This window comes from Bacillus rossius, chromosome 5 (assembly GCF_032445375.1).
Source record: "Bacillus rossius redtenbacheri isolate Brsri chromosome 5, Brsri_v3, whole genome shotgun sequence".
NCBI classification, from domain to species: domain Eukaryota; kingdom Metazoa; phylum Arthropoda; class Insecta; order Phasmatodea; family Bacillidae; genus Bacillus; species Bacillus rossius.
In genome coordinates, this window is record NC_086333.1 from 83,481,503 (window position 1) to 83,502,190 (window position 20,688).

Genomic DNA, 20,688 nt, shown 5'->3' on the forward strand with positions numbered 1-20,688 from the left:
TGTACCATAAACAGTGAAGTTATTGTCAGAAGTATAGATAGTTCGCATACATGCATGCTATGAGATGGTCTCGCTGTTGATGGCCGACGTCTCGCTGCGGTTGTAGTTGTTGTTGTTGACGGTGCGCAGCCACTCGAGTATCAGGTCCATCTTCTCGTGCGTGTTCTTCCACGAGCTGTCCATGCGGTCGAACCTGGGGCCGTAGTCCTGCAGCCTCCGGGAGGACTCGCTCATCTGGACCTGGAAGCTGTCCATCCTGCTGTGGCTCCGGCCCAGCAGGTCCCAGACGTCCTTCAAGGACGGCTTCCTCCTGCCGGCCAAGAGGTCCATGGCGGCACGCAGGATCTGCTCGTCCATGCGGCAGGCGCCGCACTGCCGGCACCCCCGGCAGCAGCTGTGGGCGCGGGACGACAGCACCACCCTGGAGTTCTGGTTGGGCAGCACGCGGATGGCCTTCTCGGGCAGGGCCTCGGGGAACAGCGCGATGCCCAGCCTGTTGGGGCAGCACCAGGCCGGGGAACAGCGCGATGCCCAGCCTGTTGGGGCAGCACCAGGCCGGGGAACAGCGCGATGCCCAGCCTGTTGGGGCAGCACCAGGCCAGGCGGTCCCCCGAGACCACGCCCTCGAGGTGCGACACCAGCCGCACCCGGGACACCAGCCCCACCAGCTCTGCGTCCCGCCTGATGGCCTGGGTGTCGCACACGGCCAGAGCGTTCAGCAGGTTGAACAGCACGATGGCCACCAGGAACACGAACAGCAGGAACACCACGTGGCTGGTCACCGGGAACGTGACGAAGGGGATGGACGCGGCGTCGAACTCTCCCGTCAGCATCACGACGGTCTTGAACACGGAGGTGCCCGGGCCGGCGAAGAAGTTCTCCTCGCACGTCCTGGCGGTCTGGCAGTCGCGGAACAAGGTGTAGAAGCTCAGGGCGAAGGCCAGGATCAGGAGCGAGTACCAGGCCAGGAACTTCAAGAAGTTCCACGTCACCCTCTTCAGCATCTCTATGTTGGTCGATAGTTTGGGATGACGTCCTATCAGGAGAACAAGTTCCGCCCAGGAGAGGAGGATTGCGACTGCCGACAGTGGCTGGATGATCTCCGTATCACGAAAGGATGAAAACAATATCACTCCACTGACAACAATAAGTGCTATTTCCAAATAATTTTCTAGGCTAGTCAAGTATTTCTTTAAAAATACTACTAGCTGAAACAATTCTCTTCCAACGAACCATATATAGAACATGAATAAAAGTAACCATATCGGCCTGTGGAACCAATCTTGAGATGGCGGTTTAGAGTAGACAAAGAGCACATACACAGTCAACAAGAAAACAAATGAGCTATAAAGGGCCAGGTTTGTGTAATAATAGCATCTCATACGAAGCCATTTGAGGTACAAGAAGCTTGTTATGACAGGATGTTTTAAAAGATCTTTTAAATCCCGTGACTGACTAATGTATAATAAAGGGTCTGTTTCTGCAAACCAGCGACCACTGGAGTGAGGAACGTCCTCTTTCGTGGCATTGTTGTTATCGCACGAAACATTTGGTGGTGCCAGAAAACTGTACTTGAAAATGATTTCGTAGTTTTCTTCCCTGGGCAACTCCCCGTTGGTCTGCAAGCACTCCCCGAGGAAGGCCTCCAAGGTGTCGGCGTCGATGTTGGCGAGCGGCGGCTCGTCAAAGGCGTTCTTGACGCCGATGTGCGCGCCGCTCCTGAGCAGGCTCAGCACGGCCTGAGAGTCGCGGGCGGCGGCGTAGTGCAGCGCGGTGTTGCCTCTCGCGTCCTGCTGGTTCACGTCGAGCCCGAAGTCCCGGACGTGACTCAGCAGCAGCCGGAGGCACTTCTCGTGGTCGCGATCATCGCCGGCGCCCGGCGGCGTCTGGCCCCTCGCGCCCAGGACAGCGGCGTGCAGCGGCGTCTGGCCGTCTGGGCTGCTGGTGAGCCGCGACACGCGGTAGAAGACGAACCACTCCAGGACATGGTAGTGCCCGTGGTGGGCCGCCAGGACGGCAGGTGGGCGAGGGTTGAAGCCCGCCGTGGCGTGCGGGTCGGCGCCGAGCTCCAGCAGCAGCTTCACGGCCTCCGTGAGGCCCCGCTCGCAGGCCAGCTGCAGCAGGGTGCAGCTCCCGTCGCTCCACGCCAGCGCCTCTCGCCGCAGGCAGTCCCCCATGGACTGCACGGTCTCGGCGAAGGAGCTCCAGTCGTTGTGGTACAAGTACCGGAACAGAACGGCCGCGTTCACTTCTCGGTTCGTCGGGACCCGGGCTGGCAGGAGACCCTCCAGGCTCGGGAACCTCTCGATCAGGAGGTCCCGCGTGGTCCGGCCACTCGCGGGTTTGGCCGCGTCCACGTCGAAGGAGTGGCTCGCGCTCTGCAGCATGCGCCTGACGAGGGCCTCGGACCCGCGCAGGGCCGCGAGGTGAAGTGCCGTCAAGCCCTTCCTGTTGGTGATGTTGACGTCGCACTGCGGGCAGGCCAGCAGCGAGGCCACGCACTCCTCCGAGGAGGCCGTCTTGGCGCAGAGGTGCAGCGCCGTGTTGCCGAGGCCGTCCAGGGCGTTCACCTGGGTGGCCGGCCGAGCGAGCAGCGCGACCAGGGCAGCGTGGTGGCCGGCGGAGGCGGCCGTGTGCAGGGGCCGGGTCTTCCTCGCGGGGTTGTCCCTGTTGGGGTCGGCCCCCGCGGCCAGCAGGGCCTCCACGAACTGCGCCCCCTCCGGGTCCCCACACGCCAGCTCCAGGAGCGTGGCGTGGTGGGGGTCTCCGAGCCACGTGTCCGGGTCCACGCCTGGTAGGGCCAGCAGCTCCTGGAAGCTCTGCAGGTCGCGCCCCAACAGGGCGGACAGCAGCTGCGGCCGGGGGTCCGAGGCGCACAGGCTCGCGGCCCGACGGAGCGAGGGCGTGGACATCCTCCTGCAAGCCGTGCGAGCGCCTGAACTACAACCAGCACGTCTCTGACGGCGGTGACAGTTACACCATTTGTCACTGGCTCTCGTGCTACTAATAAAAAATTAAATGCCTAAGTGGCTGTAAAATAAACAGAAGTGTGTGAGCAAAAAGAGAGCTGAGTAAAAAAAAAAAAAACAATTATAACATCAGAGGGAGAAACGAGAGGCCAGACAAACTATTTTAGATTTTCCCCTAATCAAGTTGGGAAAAGAGGATCGTTATTTATAAAAGAGATACTACAACCATGTCTATGGCCATCTTGGTTTATCCCTTAGAATTTTCCTTTCCTGTTTAAGATTAAAGTTCAAAATAGCACTCAATGGACATATCACGCATATATATATATATATATAAAAAGAGAGAATGCTAAGTGCTGTGAAAACTACGGACGGGCCTGAAACAGTATTACATGTTAGCAAAATTATTAAATTAAATACATTATATTAATTTTATAAATGTATAAAGACAAGCTATCAGTGAAATTACTTTTTGTTCCAATCATAAGACATTACCCAAACAAAACAATAAAAAAATTTGGTCTTGATATATATATATCAACGTGTCCGCCATCTTGTATTTTGACATCACTGTGGTCATTTTGGATGACCATGATCTTTGACTTTGACCTAAACCCTGGCAGCCATATTGGATCCAACATTTGGTTATTCTGCCATATTGCTTCCTATAATATTCCGCCATTTTGAATTTTAGAATTTTTGCCAACTAACACCCCTCTTTGTCATGGCCACCATCTTGAAAATCTACAATTTTTATCCGATTTTAATAGAAAAAATGTTATAATTCATTAAAAAATTATAAAATTAAATAGTAATAATAAAATATATAAAAAGTTATTGGATTTGAACTCGGCGAGGGCAATAAATTTAAAATGGTGATGGATCCTTCATCCATGGAAGCCACCGACACATTGACCACTAATACCAAGGCAGTTATTACATATGTAAGCCAGTATGACATCATGGCCACCATCTTGTTTTCATTGGCTCGAGGCCGCCATCTTTGATCCGACATATTGTTTTTGTCTGCTAAATGGTGCCACTGTCATTGGATTTATTTTCGTTCCTACAAAAAAAATGTATCGAGACCATGTTTAACATTTAAATTAATGTTATATATATATAACAATCAAGATCATCACTTGTTCTTCGTATATATGAATACTGAGGAATTTTGCTCTTACGGCTGTTTGTACAACAACACTTTGAAACACAACCCCGGCACTGCGACAGGTTAAGAGTATATTTTACGCCCAAATTTATAAATTCCCCATTAAATGAGAATTTTTTTCTTTAGCAAGTATTTGCGGTTGTAGAAATTATAATACAGTGGGATATATTTGTAATTTTTGAACGCTGGAGCTTGATTCGAGTGCCGGACGCTTCGCAACCAAATGGAGGTCTGGCGACCGGCGGAAGAATACCAACTCCTGCCGGCCCGAGCGGGCTGGACTACTTGCTGGCGCGGAGCCAGTGCCGGCGGCCATCGATCCCGCCACGCGCGGCTCGTTGGGCGCGTGTTGTCCGCCGCTGAGAGGATAACAATATCCCCGACATGGCCGCGCGTGGTCCGAGTGGCCGGACTCCAGGCCCGGGGTCTGCACTGCCCTGCAGCTGGGGGACCTGGCCTGACCTCGCCCCGACCGCAGTGGCTCAAGGTCAAGGTCAACAGTCGAGGACAAAGATATGGTGAACAGAAAATTATACTAACGTGGCGCCAGCACACTCTAGCAGACGAAAACAATATGGCGGCCTCCAGCGGACGAAGACAAGGTGGCGGACATGACGTCATACCAGCTGACGATATATATATACCTTGGTATTGGTGGTGTGAGGTCATTCTGTAGGTGGCTTCTGTGGAGGAAGGATCTGTTTTTTTTTTTATTTTTTGCTCTTATCGGTTTCGAACCAAGGACGGGAATCGATCTAATCAATCAGTATTCTAATAAGTATTTTTTTTTACGAATTTTGAACATTTTTTCATTAAAATCGGATAATAAATAAAGATTTTCAAGATGGCGTCCGTAACGATAATTGATACAGTGGTGACATAATTCAAAACTACGGGTGTGGCGTAAGACATTTTTATTACTTTTTATTGAGATTTTTTTTAATACATTAATAAATTACTGGTTTACTTTCGCCGGAAATCGAACCGAGGACCGAAATTGATTAAATAACTAAACATTTGAAGTAGGCGATTTTTAAAATATTTTTTGGAATTTTTTCGGAATTTCTAGCATTGAAATTACGGATTTTCAAGGTGGCGGCCGTCACGAAACAAGATGTAAGTGAACAGGCATCTCTGTTTCATACCGTTTAAAGAGAAGATTTAAATTAAATACTTTTACTACAAATATTTATTTCGCCAGATACTTTCCAATTTCGTACAAAGCGTCTCGTGATAATCAGCAGCATAAACATGTTACTACCTAATATGGTTTGTCCGTCATTTCTTCCTTGCAAAAATAATTAATTAAATAAAGTAATTTAAGCAATGCCAAATTCTGAAAATGATGCATGGAGAAGTAAGCCACATTATCGTGAGCTGCAAGTTTTTGTAATCAGCATATAGAAATTTCAGCCTCAAAGACATTTTTTGTTCATAATACGATTATTCTATTCGGATTTCATTACACAAATACATATATACATACATACACACACACACACATATATATATATATATATATATATATATATATATATAACCCTAATGATCTAAGTAATGTGTCAAACGCCAAAGAAAAATATATTGTTTGTTAGTGTTCTAGCTTGTTTGCTTTGAAGCAGATAAGATTTCAATTGAAATTATTTTATGAATTATGTGTTTTGTATGTTGTCTCACATTCGGCAGTTCTCAAAGTATTACCACTGGTAAAATTTTCCCAAAAGTCCTTGTAAATAATCACAATTTGTTTGTTTTTTTGTTACAAACACTGTTAACAAAAATAAACTGTGGCAAAAGGATACCTTAATCATTGGTACTAATTTTGAAAACTGTCAAATCCCAAGCTAGTTACATGAGGACTATAATTGGTATAACTGAGTTAACTTTGTAGCTAAAGGTAACTGCGGCAGTTACAATATCGATCATGTTTATACTGGAGACATTTTTAGGTTTAAAATCAAGATTTTCTTGATACGAAATAAATATTACCTGCCAGTACACACACGAGTGTGCATCGCTGAATGCAGTCGGTAAAGCCTAGCCACGCAGGAGAATGCAGCCCAACAGACGCGCGTGTACGACAGGTTGCATTTCGCTAGGCCAGGGGTCGGCAGACTTCCGAGTGAGAAGAGCCAAATATTAAGTAAACAGATACTCCAAATTTTTTAGAGAGCAGTGTGTATCTACATGGACTTTTAAGGCGATAAGAAAAACGAGATAAAATAATAATATTTTATTCACACTTTCAACAAAAGATCCTTAAAAAATGCACCTTAGTAAATAAAAACATTTAACTGTAAAAAATATGGTTTTCATTATTAGAGCTCTATTGATGAAACAAGAACACTTAAATTATTTTAGTTAATTAATAATTCAAATAAAAAAACCGGGCTAGGGGAGGTGCGGCGTGCAGGTTGGAGACACGCCTTGTGATTGGCCCGCTTCATTTTGATAAGCATGTTTCTTCTGTGCTGCGGCGTCGCTGTGGTGTAGAGCCTAACATCACGCGACAAGAGCCGCATGTGGCTCGCGAGCCACAATCTGCCAACCCCTGCGCTGGGCGTTTTAAATCCCGAAAAGAAATGAGCTAATCTTCGTTCGCAATTCTTGCCAAAATGTTTGATTTTTTACGACCTTGGATCCGCGAAATTTCGTTTGCGTTTACCCATAAAACCTCGTAGTAACATATCCAGCTGAAATTTTCGAAAAGGAAAAAAAACGTAGTGTGTCAATACATGTCACGTGTTCATGAAATGTCTTGAACGAAGTATAGGTACATTCATGTCTTCGGTGCCCTGTCTATGCCCCACGGTGATAGTGAAGTGACTCGACTGTCGTTGTGCCCCCCCCCCACCCCTCCCGCCAGGCACGTCACGGCTGATTGGCCCGTCACTGGCATCGCTCTGTGTCCTGTGCTGTCGTACTTCTGGTCCCGTGGTTTCACTTACTTTATGGCAAATAAAACAATAACCATATCATATTCTGAAGTTTAACCTGAATTCAGATTGCTGGTTACATTTCTTTGAGGTATTTGATTTATTTCGGATTTAAGATTTCTTTGAGGTTACAATATTTTAGGTTATAGGCCTAAAATACAGTTTCATTTATAGCAATAATACTAATTTGAATAATATGAAAATTTATTTTGCTGTTTTGATGGTAATGCAAGTATGGATTAAAGTAGTTTTAAATTGTCAAAAAAAAATTGTTGGCAGCAAAATTAAATTTTTAGAACCTCAAATTTAAACAAATTTTTTTATTTTGGAAACTGTAACGATTTAATAGTGTAACCAAGCCTCGCCTGTTGTGACTCGCCGCTAGACCTCGTCCTGTGGCGGGGCTGTCCGGGTGTCAGTGTGGAGCACGAAACTTTAAACGTTCACCCCGTGAACTAGTGAAGCTGTTCACACTGTGAACAAGTAGAGCTGGTCACCCCGTGAACTAGTAAAACTATTTACCCCGTGATTTAGTAAAGCTGTTCACCCTATGAATTAGTAAAGCTGTTCACTTCATAAACTAGTGAAGCTGTTCACCCCGTGAACTAGTGAAGCTGCTCACAAACCACACGTCGTGCAGGCGTGCGGGACCTGGTCAGCAGCCTGCTCGCCCCCAGCACGCGGCTGTGCGGGGTTGTCAGAGGAGGGGCGACCAGGGGGGACTCTGTAGACTGGTGCTCCTCCTGGTGCGCCGCTGCTAGGGTTCGTTACTCAGAGATTTCACCTTCCGAGAGATCAGTCATGGTTAGTGTGTTAATCAGTAATTGTAGGCTGTATATGTTATTGTTAGATAGTTGTGCGCTGTCGTTTACTGAAGAAGTGTAGTAATGAACAGGGCCCTGCAGGCGGACAGAGGCCGCTGGGGCGAGTGCCACTCACCTGGGTGCGTCCCGCCGGCCGCGGACAGCTGATTGTTCGCGCCGCACTCTCGGCCGCGCCTGCTGTAGCGATGGCAACTCCTTGTTGACACAGCGGGGCGGGCCACGTGCCGCCGCGCCGTCGATACCGCCGATGAATGCATTATTAACCCCTGCCGCCCTGGACACAACCCCCTACCCCCTCCCGACGCCGCAATCCGACCCCGCGAAGGCCGCATCACCTCGTCGCTTCGATTTCCACCCCTTCACCCCTCCCCCCACTAACCCGCGATGAGGCATTGCGGCCGGCGTCCGCGGCGCGTACACCTCCCCGCGCGGAACCTGAGCGCTGGTTTACCTACCCCCAGTATGTGCTTCCCTGTTCCACAGCTGCTCGGTCACACCTGGGTTTCATCAGATGTCACCTCCAAGGTTGTGGGAAGCCTTCTTTTCACAGACGAGAGAGCAAAACGCCCACTCGTGCGTTTTCTATTTTTTTTTTTTTTTTTTGGTTCATCGAAACTCATGATAACTAATGGTCAATTAGGTTAGGTTAGCTACATTATGAATACTTTAGAACATTGTGGAGGGTTGATTTGGTTAGGATAGCTACATTAAAGGTATGGGAAAAAAACATGTAAACAAAAAAGCGGGCATGATTTTCCGAGAACTTCGGGTGTGGCTCACTCGTCTGTGAAATGAAGGCTTCCCCAAGATTGTAGTGGAATCCAACAACTTAAAGAATTCTAAGTGACTTCGGGGCTGTTGGGATCGCACGCACGACCCTTGCCTAATGAGCGGGACGTGCCGAGGCCTTGACCTCGACTGCATAAGTCCCTGCTGAGCGCGGGGCAGAGGCCGTGGAGTCCAGCCATAGCCCGGGCGCATACAAGGACACTCCCCCCATTCCTCCTCTCGTCCTGCTCAGCCAGCCACTTGCTGTGTCTCGGCTCATTGTTGCTTCGACCTGAACAGGTGGTGTTGTAGTTGAGTACGCCTCAGCGTTACGTATTTTTCGTCCAGGACAGTGCGTTTCCCCCTCCCTTTGGTTTGTTTCTCCTTCCCCCGATTCCTGAAGCCATTCCTTTCCCCTTCCGCGCATGCGTGCATGGCCGTATCTAGTCGTGATAAATAAGAGATCAGCATTGTGGATTGTTCTTCTTGGGCGAGCTCTTGATTGAGTATGTGGTAGGCTCGAGAGTAGGCTACGACTGCGGGAATACCTGGAGTGTCGGCAAATGCAGTGTAAGTTGCAATCGTGTTGATGGTTGAGTTACGGTTAAACTGTCGTTGGGTAAGCTGTTAGAAATGTTTATACAGATTAACTGTAGGTGTTTTTTTTATTTACATGTTAAAGTTAAAGGTATTCATGAACAAGTGGTGAATAAGGAATGACTATTATTCGGATACTTGCCTGGTCCTGTTATTAAAATTGTTTTTTTTAAGGCTTAACTATGACATGTAGGTTTATCAGCGGGTGTGGAAGTCATTTGTTTAGCAATGCTTGGATCTTTCAGAGTTTACGTGACAGAAACATATTGGAGCCTGTGCAAATCCACCTCAGATAATACGCCCCTGATAAGTCGCATAGCTCAAGCTTACATCGATCGCTGTTGCAAGCGCGGGGTTGTCTACTTAACAGTTAATGCAACGAAGTTGCGCAGGTTATCAGTTTAAATTTTTGATACAACCATGGTTCCTGTGTAGTGTTACTGTGCAGAGGTTAAAGGTGTTTTCTCGTGGTTTACCTGTAAAACAATAACGTGAGGAGCGTGTGTTGGCCTTGTTTCATGTTGCCTGGTGTTGGATCGTTAGGAAATTTGTTTGGCGTAGGAAAGACGAGGTAAAGCAGTTGAATTAATTGACCTTGGACTTTGTCTAACTCTTTGTATATCGTTACTTTGGGGTTGGTTATGTTCTCAAATTAATTGTTTTAATCTGAAATGAGGGAATTACTTGTAAGAAATGAGCAAAAGCGTGACGAAACAGTAATGTTGGAATATTATGTGTAGTATTAAAAGGTAGCTTCCAATGTTGTTAATTTTTAATGTGAATCGGGCTTGGATTGTTGCTCTGTACAGACAGATTAACGTTGAATAACTATTTAAATTTTGTAACTTGCTTTGAGTTAGCCCAATTATTATAGTTTATGAATGACGTTTAACTTTTTAATTGTGTGCTTTCGTTGGAATTCTGTAACACTACCGCCAGCCTATGCTAACTTCATGTTACGAGAGAGCGGAATGTGATTTTATAAACAAAATCTTTATAAATTTTGTTTTGACAAAAGAAAGTTTGTTGAACTTTAAATTCACTGGATGAGCTTGGTAATTAAATGTTTGCAGGTATAAGAAGTGACCATGTTTTCTCCCTATAACAGGTGCAGTGGAGTGACACTTAGCATTTAAACAGTAAAAGTAGGGCGCTCGTTGCATAGTTCACAAGCTGGCTCCGCACATCCTGAGTCCAGTCTGTCGAGACTGAAACCACTCTTTATGCTAGTCGTATAAACTAATGTCAGAACGTATTCCAACAAAACATAGAGATTAAACTTAAATTATATAAAAATTTTATAGTAAAAACTAAATAACGAAAATCAGGATTTAACGACCACTCTTGTATTTTAGGAGCTTCAAGTGTGTAGTGGTAATCTACAAACAAAACCAGCATAATAGAAAAATATTTATTGAATTCCACAAAAAAAATTACTTTACATAAAATAATTTATTAAACCTACGTGTTTATTAACACAAATAAAATTATTTCCTCAATTTACATTTTCATTTTATCACACTTCATTTTTGTACAAGACAAAGCATATTATTAGAAGTTTAAATAAATGCATAAAAAATAGTAAAAAATATTGTGAATATTACCAAAAAAAACATATTTTTTTTGTACTTATTTTTGTTATATATAAATATATTTTTCGTATGAAAACGAAATATTTCACATAAACATTTGTAATGATATAAACAAATTTTATAAAAAAAATGTAGCTAACTACAGTGATTCACAAAATACTTTTTTCAGAAATTATCAAAATTTATTTTGCTGTAGAGTTGCTGTGGTGTATTTTTTTTTTTACTCGGTCACACATCATACTAACACGTCCTTTATTATGTCAATACACACTACACACTATCATCAGATTGGACGTAACTACACTTCCGGACCATGATGCTATAGAAGCCTGGACGAACATGGGCCAGTAACAGAGAGCATCAGTACAAGAGAATCATGAGAAACCCAGTTTAAAACCGTCACTGACTGCAGGTACAACCAGTGAGTGATCTGTATGTAGTTATCTTTATTTGTGAAGGACAGTGAAGGATATGCCAGAACTTTACGACATGCCTCGAAGGACTTGGAACCAATGGCCCGATAAAAAAAACGTTGGACTGCATGGTTCTATTTTTGACTTGTCGGCATTACAAAGCTAATTCAATTCATTGCAAATATGCCATTCTTGTTATCTGTAGAATAGAGGACATCCCTGCAACGCCCCAGTATACTTATCAAAAAGCTATGTCTAACAGTTGTGTGCATACGTGATAACATATAACTGCTCACTGGCTGCCGACCATTCTAAAGATAGATATTTACTATTGACTCAAGATCTTTAAAGGCGCGTTAATTGAACAAAATCATCAGTGGAAAATTAGTGTTGCGTTGGTTTCAGTTGTTTGTAAAATATAATTTGAGATCCTGGTGTATCTTATGCTTCCTGACAGAACTTGAGTACTACCACATCTTAGGTATAGTTAGGGACACCTGTATTTCGCGAATACATTTCGTGTCAAGGTATTTCACAAAATACTGTAGCTTTTCTCCTGTGGTTATTGACTGAAGTCGGTGAGAGGTGTCGTCCCGCTCTTGACGGGGCCAATGAGAATGTGGTCACCGTACTGCTGCACCCTCACAATTTGCCACGACTCTTAGAAAAAGCTAGAGTGTTTTGTGAAATACCTTGACATGAAATGAAATCGCGAAATACAGGTGTCCCTAGGTATAGTTACTTCGTGTGTATTTACAATGACTAATGATCCAAGTGCGGAGGTGACTGGGTATCCGTAGGTCCTGAGAGACGGACAGGTCCTGGGTGACGGACAGGTCCCGAGTGACGGACAGGTCCTGGGTGACGGACAGGTCCTGGGTGACGGGCAGGTCCTCAGGCGGGGAACACGGCCTGGAAGGGGAACTCGGCGAAGTCCTTGTTGAAGATGTCCGTGAAGGCCGAGCTGACCATCTCATCGATGGCCGGCTTCAGCACCTCGAACCACGGCTGCCAACTGAAGTTGATGATCTGGTCCAGGATGCCCTCTGCGCAAGAACAAACACAGGCTCAACACGAGTCTCTCTGACAGCAGACCGAGCTCCAAACATATGCAACAATGCGCGGTGTCTGATCTTGGACCACACGTCCCTGCAGGCTTTGAGCCGGGGTAACCTACTGGCAATACAACGAAACGGATCACACATAAAATTTACATGATTCCTTGAAGTCGGCAGACAATGAGTGCTGGGACGTATAGCTCAAAGGTCCCGCCGAAACTTCCGCGTGGTAATTGTGAAATGTTGACATCATTTTGTTTTGGGAGCAATTCCATATGGTGTGCTCATGATTCTATGTTATTCAAGGAAGTGTATTAATGAGTCTGAGAGTATGAAGAAGCAGTTATAAATCGATTTGGCCTGATATTTGAAAATTAATTGGGACTTTAATTTTAACTTATATGTTTAATGCTAATACTAAACGAAATTAAAAACAAAACATATGACAATATGTCTAACATTGATCATTAGATGTCAGAATCGAGAAGTCTTATTGTTCAAGAAGAAAAACATGTATGTCCGTTATTGTAAAAGAAAATGCGTGAACAAGTTAACTGATTAATATAGCAAGTCGAAAATAAAATTGAATTATTAATTGTAACCACTGCAGTGAAATGTTTTTCCATGGGTACTACTGGAAACTGTCGATAAGTGGGTACATAAAAAATACTCAGTTAGTTCACGAGTCACTCAGAGACTGGAAAATGGCACGACATTGCTATGCAGCAGGGTAAACTCCTAGTACATTGACCAAGGGTTGTGCCACATGCCCCGTGTGTTAAACCTGGTAGTAATGACTGCATCGTGGGAAGGAACAGCTGGTAAACAGCTCCTTGCTGCCGTGCTGGAGCCAGAGTCAGCCCTGGAGTGACCTCCTGGAGCAGGCGGGAACTCACCCATGACGGGACGCCCCCGCAGCAGGTTGCTGGCGTGGATCTTCATGTCGGCCGACCTCAGCGCCGTCACCTTCACGGACATGGGCCCCTCCTCCGGCCGCCGGATGGTCGTGGTCTGCGTGTAGTTGTCTGCGGCAGGGAGATCACACCCACGTCCATCGGCCAGCGCGCACTCCCCCTCCCCTCGCCAGCAGCGGGGTCGAGCCGAGGCCTCTAGGGGTCATGACCAGGGGCGCAACAACAAGGGAGGGGGGGGGCAAGGGTACTTTGCCACCCCTCTGAAACCTTGAAGTGGGGGCAAACAGGGGCAAAGAAAGTGCTGTGTAATCAATTTTTAGATAATAAAACTGCTTAAATAGCACCATTTCCCACCTTGAAATACAAATTTTCCCGGGGGAGGACCCCCGGACCCCACGCTTCAATAGGGGGATCGATGATTCTTTATAAAAAGGTATATTGCCCCTCCCCCTTTGGAAATTTAGTTGTTGCGCCCCTGGTCATGACCCCCAGGCACAAACACCTCTGTTTGTGAAGGAGTCGGAAATAGTACTCAGTACGGAGTGATTCCAGCACTTGCCTTTCAACAACATCACCAACCCCAAATGTCGAATTTCGCGAAAGTATCTCGGCGAAAAAAACATTCCTCGAATCTGTAGTTTTATCGGTGGAGCTATGTTTAATTTAAAAGCACATGGAAATTTTTTAAAGTGACCTATGGTATTTTCGTATAAACCTAGAAGCATTATATTTACAATCGTCCCTGACGAAATTATGATATGCTTGTCCGACTGATCAGCAGAAGAAGCTTGTTCAGCTCCCACAAGCACGTGAAGCGAGATGCCAGCCCGCAAGGACTTACACAGCGTGAGGTTGAAGAAGCCCTTGTTGCTCATGGGGTAGCGCAGCACCTTGCCGTCCACCTCGTAGCGCCCCTCCAGGAACTTCTCCGGGAACCACTGCGAGTACTTGATGGTCCTCGTCGCGAGGTCGCTCCTGAGGGACACAGGACACCGCAGCGAGTGAGGCCGGGCATAACACTGCACACCCACTCCCGTGGTACCTATTGTGGTTGTCTGCTCACGTAACATTGTGCCACCAATAAGCTACCTTAAATACCTGATCATTGTCTGAGGCATCATCTAAACATGAAGGTCCTTTTGCAATATCTGATCATTGTTTGAAGCATCATCTAAACATGAAGGTCCTTTTGAAATATCTGATCATTGTTTGAAGCATCATCTAAACATGAAGGTCCTTTTGAAGATTTAATTATGACGGTTAATTTTTGATATATATTACAATAATAGGCCTAATTATTTCACGTTGTATTTTCAGACCATTCATTACTTAAAACATATGAACAAATATTATTGTTGAGTTCTTGTGCCTCGGATGTTATGGCACTTTTAACAATACCGTAAGCAATGGCAATCACTGTCCATTGGCGTGCTCTAATGACATGTAGTCCTGTCAGAGAGGTATAAGCCAATGAACAGCTTTTATGTCCTCTACCGTTTGAAACACTGTAGAGTCCAGCCTGGTGAAATATAACAACAAATTGTAGGATCCGTAAAAATAAGCTACACTGGAGCTGGAATTTAACCACTGGCCCGTTCTCTAGCAGTGCGAACATGTCACCTCGGCCAACATGGCCACTGGGGACTTATTTTAAATCCACTTCAGTTGGTCTACAACCCACGCGGAAACCTCAGCTGCGCCTGCGGACTTCCGAAGCCACGCGAATAACACATATTGCATAAGACTGGACGATCAACGCGGAGGAAAGTTTAGTTACGAGCGATGACGCAGGGAGCTCTGAACTCGAAAGTGAGCGGGAGAAAACAGTGAAAGCATCCGTCAGGTCGAAGCGCTCGCGACTAATAGCCAGTTATCAAGTCTCCGCGAAACTTGTTGAGTTCCTTCGTTCCAGAAACTTTTACCGAAGGATTGCTTTGACGGTCGTGCCACATTTCTTCTGCAAGTCCGTCATGATTCTGATTATTAACCAGCAGAAGATGGAATCATATTTTCCAAAAAGATAAATATTCTTCAATAGGAAATCAGCCCAAACTGTTACGACTTCTTAAGCCCGAGAAGTCTTAAAGAGAGCCTAATGCAAAATAACAGAGAACCTACTTTAACAGTTATAAAAACGGACTCAAATATTTTGAGAGCACAAGGACATACGGGATCTCTCTCACATACTTGACAAAACTTGATTTCCAAGCGAAAACCCGGACGCTGTCCAAAAGCCTCTTAGGACTTAGCTGTCGCCTGAATTCTTAAACCGCTGCATGCTAACTTGCTAGTTGACAAAGGGCGGCCACTACAAGGTGATTTTCTCAATAATCCATGTGCGTTTGGGGGCTCATGGCACTACCTTATTACTGTTTCTTCAATACGCAAAGGTATTACAAACTTCAAATAAATATTACTTTGGAAATAAGGTTTGATTACTGATAGCTCCATGTTATCACAAAACCTGCAACATCAAAAAAAAAGGTTGTCTGTAAAGTCGGTTTACGGACGATAATTTTACGTGATAACGTCATAAGAAAACATTGATGAAAAATTGCATACTTTTTTAATTTTCAAATATTATTTACAGTTTTTGCAAATTTAATTTAAATAATTTGTTTAAATATAATCACGAACAATTAGTTATAGAAATAAACTGCAATCAAATCAATGTCAAAAAATTGTTAATTTGAAATGACGAAATTGGACAAAATAAATCAATTTTTTTTTTTTAATTTGCTGCTTTTAAAAAAAGCCCGCAATTAACCTGTTTGATATCATAGAAGATTTTCTTCGCACGGTGGTTGGCCGGTTCATGCACGCTCGGCTCAGGCGGAACGTAACAATGAGTCGTGCTTTTTTCCGTGCCTGCAGCCGACGTTTAATCGATTTACATAGGACGTTATCACGTCAATAATTGTCGTAACAACAATCTTACACAATGTTCGGTGTCCTCAGCTGCAGTTGACATGAGACCGCTGAGATGAGTGCGTAGTTGGCCCCCCAAGAATGAAAATTAAATATTTTATAAGACGGATAGTTTGATCATCATTTGATCACATTTGATCACATTATATTAGCATTTGATCAACTTAATTAGTATGGTGACAGCACATCGAAAAAAAATGCGAAGTTAGCCCCGCCACATTTGAAAATGACAAATGTTAATATTGCATATGATAGAGAATGAAGTTTGATGAACCAGAGGTACAATGAGATGAATCACAGAGTGTCGGGGAGCGACGCACTTGAAGCTGGTGACGACGGACTGCGTCCAGCCGCGCTCCTGCACCTCGCGCAGGGTCAGCCTGCCCCTCACCGCGGGCCCGCCCCTCCGCAGCACCACCTGCTCGGCCAGGAAGGGGTCGAAGGGCAGCACCCCGTACTCCGGCAGTCCTGGGGGCACACCACGGGCAGGTGCAGTCCCCACTCCCGGCCTGTATGCAGCGAAGTTGGATATAATCTTAGTTTAATATCACAAACCTTAAAAAATTATTATTTTTTACTTCAATCCAGTATTTTATAAAATAAGTGTAATGCAGCCTTGCTGAGAATAATATTCGCGATTCGATTTGACTTCGCAAATATTTCAAACATTCGATTTGATATTCGCTTCTCATCATAAAATAAGTATCCACACTGGCCTAATGGCCGAAGCCAAGTCGCGAGCCATTCGCGTGTCGGGTGCACCTGTTCGCGCGCCCAGTGTTCGGGTGCACTTCGTTGTTCCTCGCGGGCGGTTCAGAAGGGGCGGCGGAAGACTGCCATAATGGAAAACTACCATAATGACCGAATTCCGCCCGGCCTCTTTGAAAAAGACTGAAATATACCATAACGGAAAACTGCCATAACGAAACGGAATTCTGCCATATTTATTTACACACAGACCCGCTCCCGGCTCCCTGGGTCCAGGGACGCCCCTCTCTCCACCGTCCCGCGGAAGGCAACGGCTAACCACCGCAGGATCGTCCTGGCTCGGCAAACACAGTGACGTCACGGATGTCCGCAATGCGGTGTTTCCCGTGATAACGGCTCCTAAAGAACTGCTCATCATCATCATCAAGGCAAACAGTACCTCCTTCATTCAGTAGGTTTTATAAATGGGACTTATGAAGTGAATTTTTTAAGGGGGTGCGTCCTATTTATGGCCAAGGTTTTATATTTACCGTAATTACAGTTAAACTTTTAGTCTTTTTTCAATTGTTTAACTTTCACGAAATGAAAAAAATAAATATACAGCACATACTTTTTTGCATGATTAGCTGCCACAGTTACATTTTTTTACGTTTTTGGGTTGTACAAATAAGGAGAATTTAATTTAATGCTGAACTGAAACTTTTTAGGTTTAACTGCAATGCAACTGACTACTTCAAGAAATGGCTTAAATTTATTTCAGAAAATATTAATTAATTTTACCTGGCATTTCTAAATTCTCAAATTAGTTACGATTTTGACAGCCAAGAAACATGAAATGTGTTTTTGTGATAGAAATGCAAACCATATCATGAAGTAACCAGTGGAATTGCAGTTAAACATAAAAAGTTTCAGTTCAGCAATAAATTAAGTTCTCCTTATTTGTAAAACCCAAAATCGTTAAAAATTTTAATTTAGCAGCTAATTATGCAAAAAGTATGCGCTGTATATATTTTTCATTTCGTGAAAGCTAAACAATTGAAAAAGTTTAAAAGTTGATTATTGATTAATGTAAATATAAAATCATGACCTGAAATTGGAGGCACCCCCTTAAGTACGTGTAACTCTAGGCGTTGATAATACTAACGAAAAGTGCCTAAAGAATATTGCGGGTGAATTACATTGGCGCAATGGCAGCAAGAAAATAATTAATTGCGACTCGGTTCTCAGCTAATATTAAAAACATGGAAAAAAATAAGTATTGTCACCTATACATGATTTTCTAATACTTAAAATAAGCTTGCGTGTTGTTTATACTTATTAGAATGATTAAATAAAGCATGTAGTTAAAATTACAATAAGAGATATCGCAGCGTTCGTCTTATTAAATGCACCCAACTTGGTAGGTAACATTATCGACGCCATGTATATTTTAACAAAAATTTCTCAGCTAGTAAATCACAACTAAATCCAAGTGCACGTGATACCATAGAGTCGCCGCGGCCAGACGGGCGTCACGAAGTGCAGCAGTCTCCTCGACTACACGCTCGAGCACTCACAGCCTTGCAGAAGCTCTTAGGAGTACATTCATATCTGCAGTGGAATCTTTGGTTGCCATCATCCAGTCTATATCGCGGGGAGCCTACGATGTACATTCTGTATTGCACAGACGCGAACAAGCCTGAATATCTACCTTCGGCCAACGTCGGGATGATTTTTTTTTTCTGTAGACTCAAAATATTAACATGAGGAGGATTCAAGGTTGAAGGCATAGTTAGAATTTATGGATACGTAAACGAACTGATTATTGATGTTGAAGGGGTAATTATCTCGACTAGTCCCTCTTTCTTAAAAAAAAAATGAAATATAATCGGCAATACTTTTATTTCGTGCTACAAAATTTCCTCTATTTGACACATTTTGTGGAGATAAGAGGTTAATTAGGTTAGTATAGCTACATTAAAAAAAATTGGGAGATTGTGTGAATGGTTTGTTAGGTCACGATAGCTACATATTAAATTAGAAATTCTTAAACAACCATTAAAATGATTTGACAGTATTTTTAATGTAGCTATACTAACCTAACATAACCAACCATCCACAATTTTGTAAAGTAATAAACAAAAAAACTGACGAAGTTGGCCGAAGGTAGATATGCGGGCTTGTTCGGGTCTGTGCAATACAGAATTTATATCTTAGGCTTCCCCTATATCGCAGTGCGGTCGAATCCAGCAACGCGGGTAGACAACTTATATCAATTAAAACGCAAAAATATAACTTATTTCTAAAGAAGGAAGTATATTTTTTTTCGTTTAGACTTAATGGTAACAAGAATCTAAAATAGCAAAGCATTGAAACCAACATAGTTTAAGCAGAGTTAAGCTCTAGTTTCTGAACAATACGAGACTTGACTATTCCACATAATGTTTTGACTCTCTCACACTCGTCATGAGCACGTTTCTCTCGCTGTGAGTTTTAACTGTTGCATCCGATCATAAATTGTGCCACAGTGAAAAACAACATTCACTAACTGTGACAGAATATTACGTATATCGCTGATATAAATAGAGATACGCATTGGATCGCCACCAAACTTAAACATAATGGGTAATACACTGGCCCAAATTTGAAATTCTTTTACGCGTGATGGTCACGCATCCATGTGTTATCTCTCTATAACGTCTACTGACATCTTTGTAAACTCTATTTGCTGAAGCTTATTGCTTTGTGAAATAATTCATTTGTCTTGATGTTATCTGAGACTGAGAAAAGCAATTCGTTTAACAGCGCGCAAACGAACAACTTAATAAAATACGGCGCTAAAATAAGTACCTAAACCAAACAGTCACCAGACTAAATTTTGCAGGAAGCGGAACTTGTCAAAATGAAGTACTCTTGCTTTACACTGAAACTGAAATTGTGAATTTTTAAGGAAGTATAACTTGTTTCAGGTACATATCCAATACGATAAATTTTCACCAGTGTTCATAGCAAATATATTATTTTTAACATGTATGTGCTATGGAAACATTTTCATGACTTTGGTTTTCATAAACAAACGCTAGTGTTTATTTCTCCCCCGGATAGTAGTGATGTTACATGCAAATCAAAGTCATAGGTGCAGAATTAGACTATTTATATTCTGAAAGTGAGACGCAGCTTTAATATTGGTAAGTGGGGCATTTTTCAAGTTAAGATTATATATATATATATATATATATATAAAATTACCTTTGTATTACATTCCGTGGCCGAATAAATTGTTGTAAAACACGTACGATACCTTAGTTATATTATATAAGCGAGCACTTGAAATTCATTTTGAATTTTTCCGCTCAACAGTGAAAAAGTGCACATTTTAACAGCAGGCTGTAGCCGCAGTCATTTGAAGCATTTTGGACATGCTTGGCTCAAGGTTAATAACTATGTCACTCTGCCTGTGCATGAGCTCTAATGCATGTGGATACAAATGTAATAAGGAACCTGTCCATGCAACTGTTCCTCAGACTGGAAGGAATACAGACCAGAGAGAACTTGACAGGCCCACCAACTGCCAGTGTGTTTACTAACCATGTGACCTGGACGCGGTAGTACCAACATGGCTACTGCACTAGCGGCTTGTACGGACTATTAGCCCTCGAGCTATCTCGGTATCTGTCCCAGTCCAGACCAAACAAAGGCGTACGCTTAGTGGAGAAAATGGTGGATGTATTTCCCCACCCCCCTTTTCTTTCCAGAAATCATAAGAAATTCTAAAAAAAAAAAAATCTACCATTATCAACAAAAGGAAAAGATTTGAAAGCAAACAGCAGG

At 43.8% G+C, this 20,688-nt stretch overlaps 1 protein-coding gene across 1 annotated transcript in view; it reads right to left on the bottom strand.

Moving 5' to 3' along the window:
• Positions 1-10,662: 10,662 nt before the first annotated feature.
• The window catches only part of LOC134532401 (uncharacterized), a 29,700-nt gene continuing 19,674 nt past the window's right edge, over positions 10,663-20,688 (bottom strand). Inside the window, exons 3-6 of the mRNA XM_063368841.1 lie at positions 16,491-16,638; positions 14,084-14,217; positions 13,225-13,353; positions 10,663-12,316 (exon numbers count right to left, since the gene is read on the bottom strand). Of these exons, the coding sequence (XP_063224911.1) occupies positions 12,165-12,316; positions 13,225-13,353; positions 14,084-14,217; positions 16,491-16,638 (563 nt within the window). The 3' untranslated portion in view covers positions 10,663-12,164. The remainder of the gene's footprint in view (positions 12,317-13,224; positions 13,354-14,083; positions 14,218-16,490; positions 16,639-20,688) is intronic.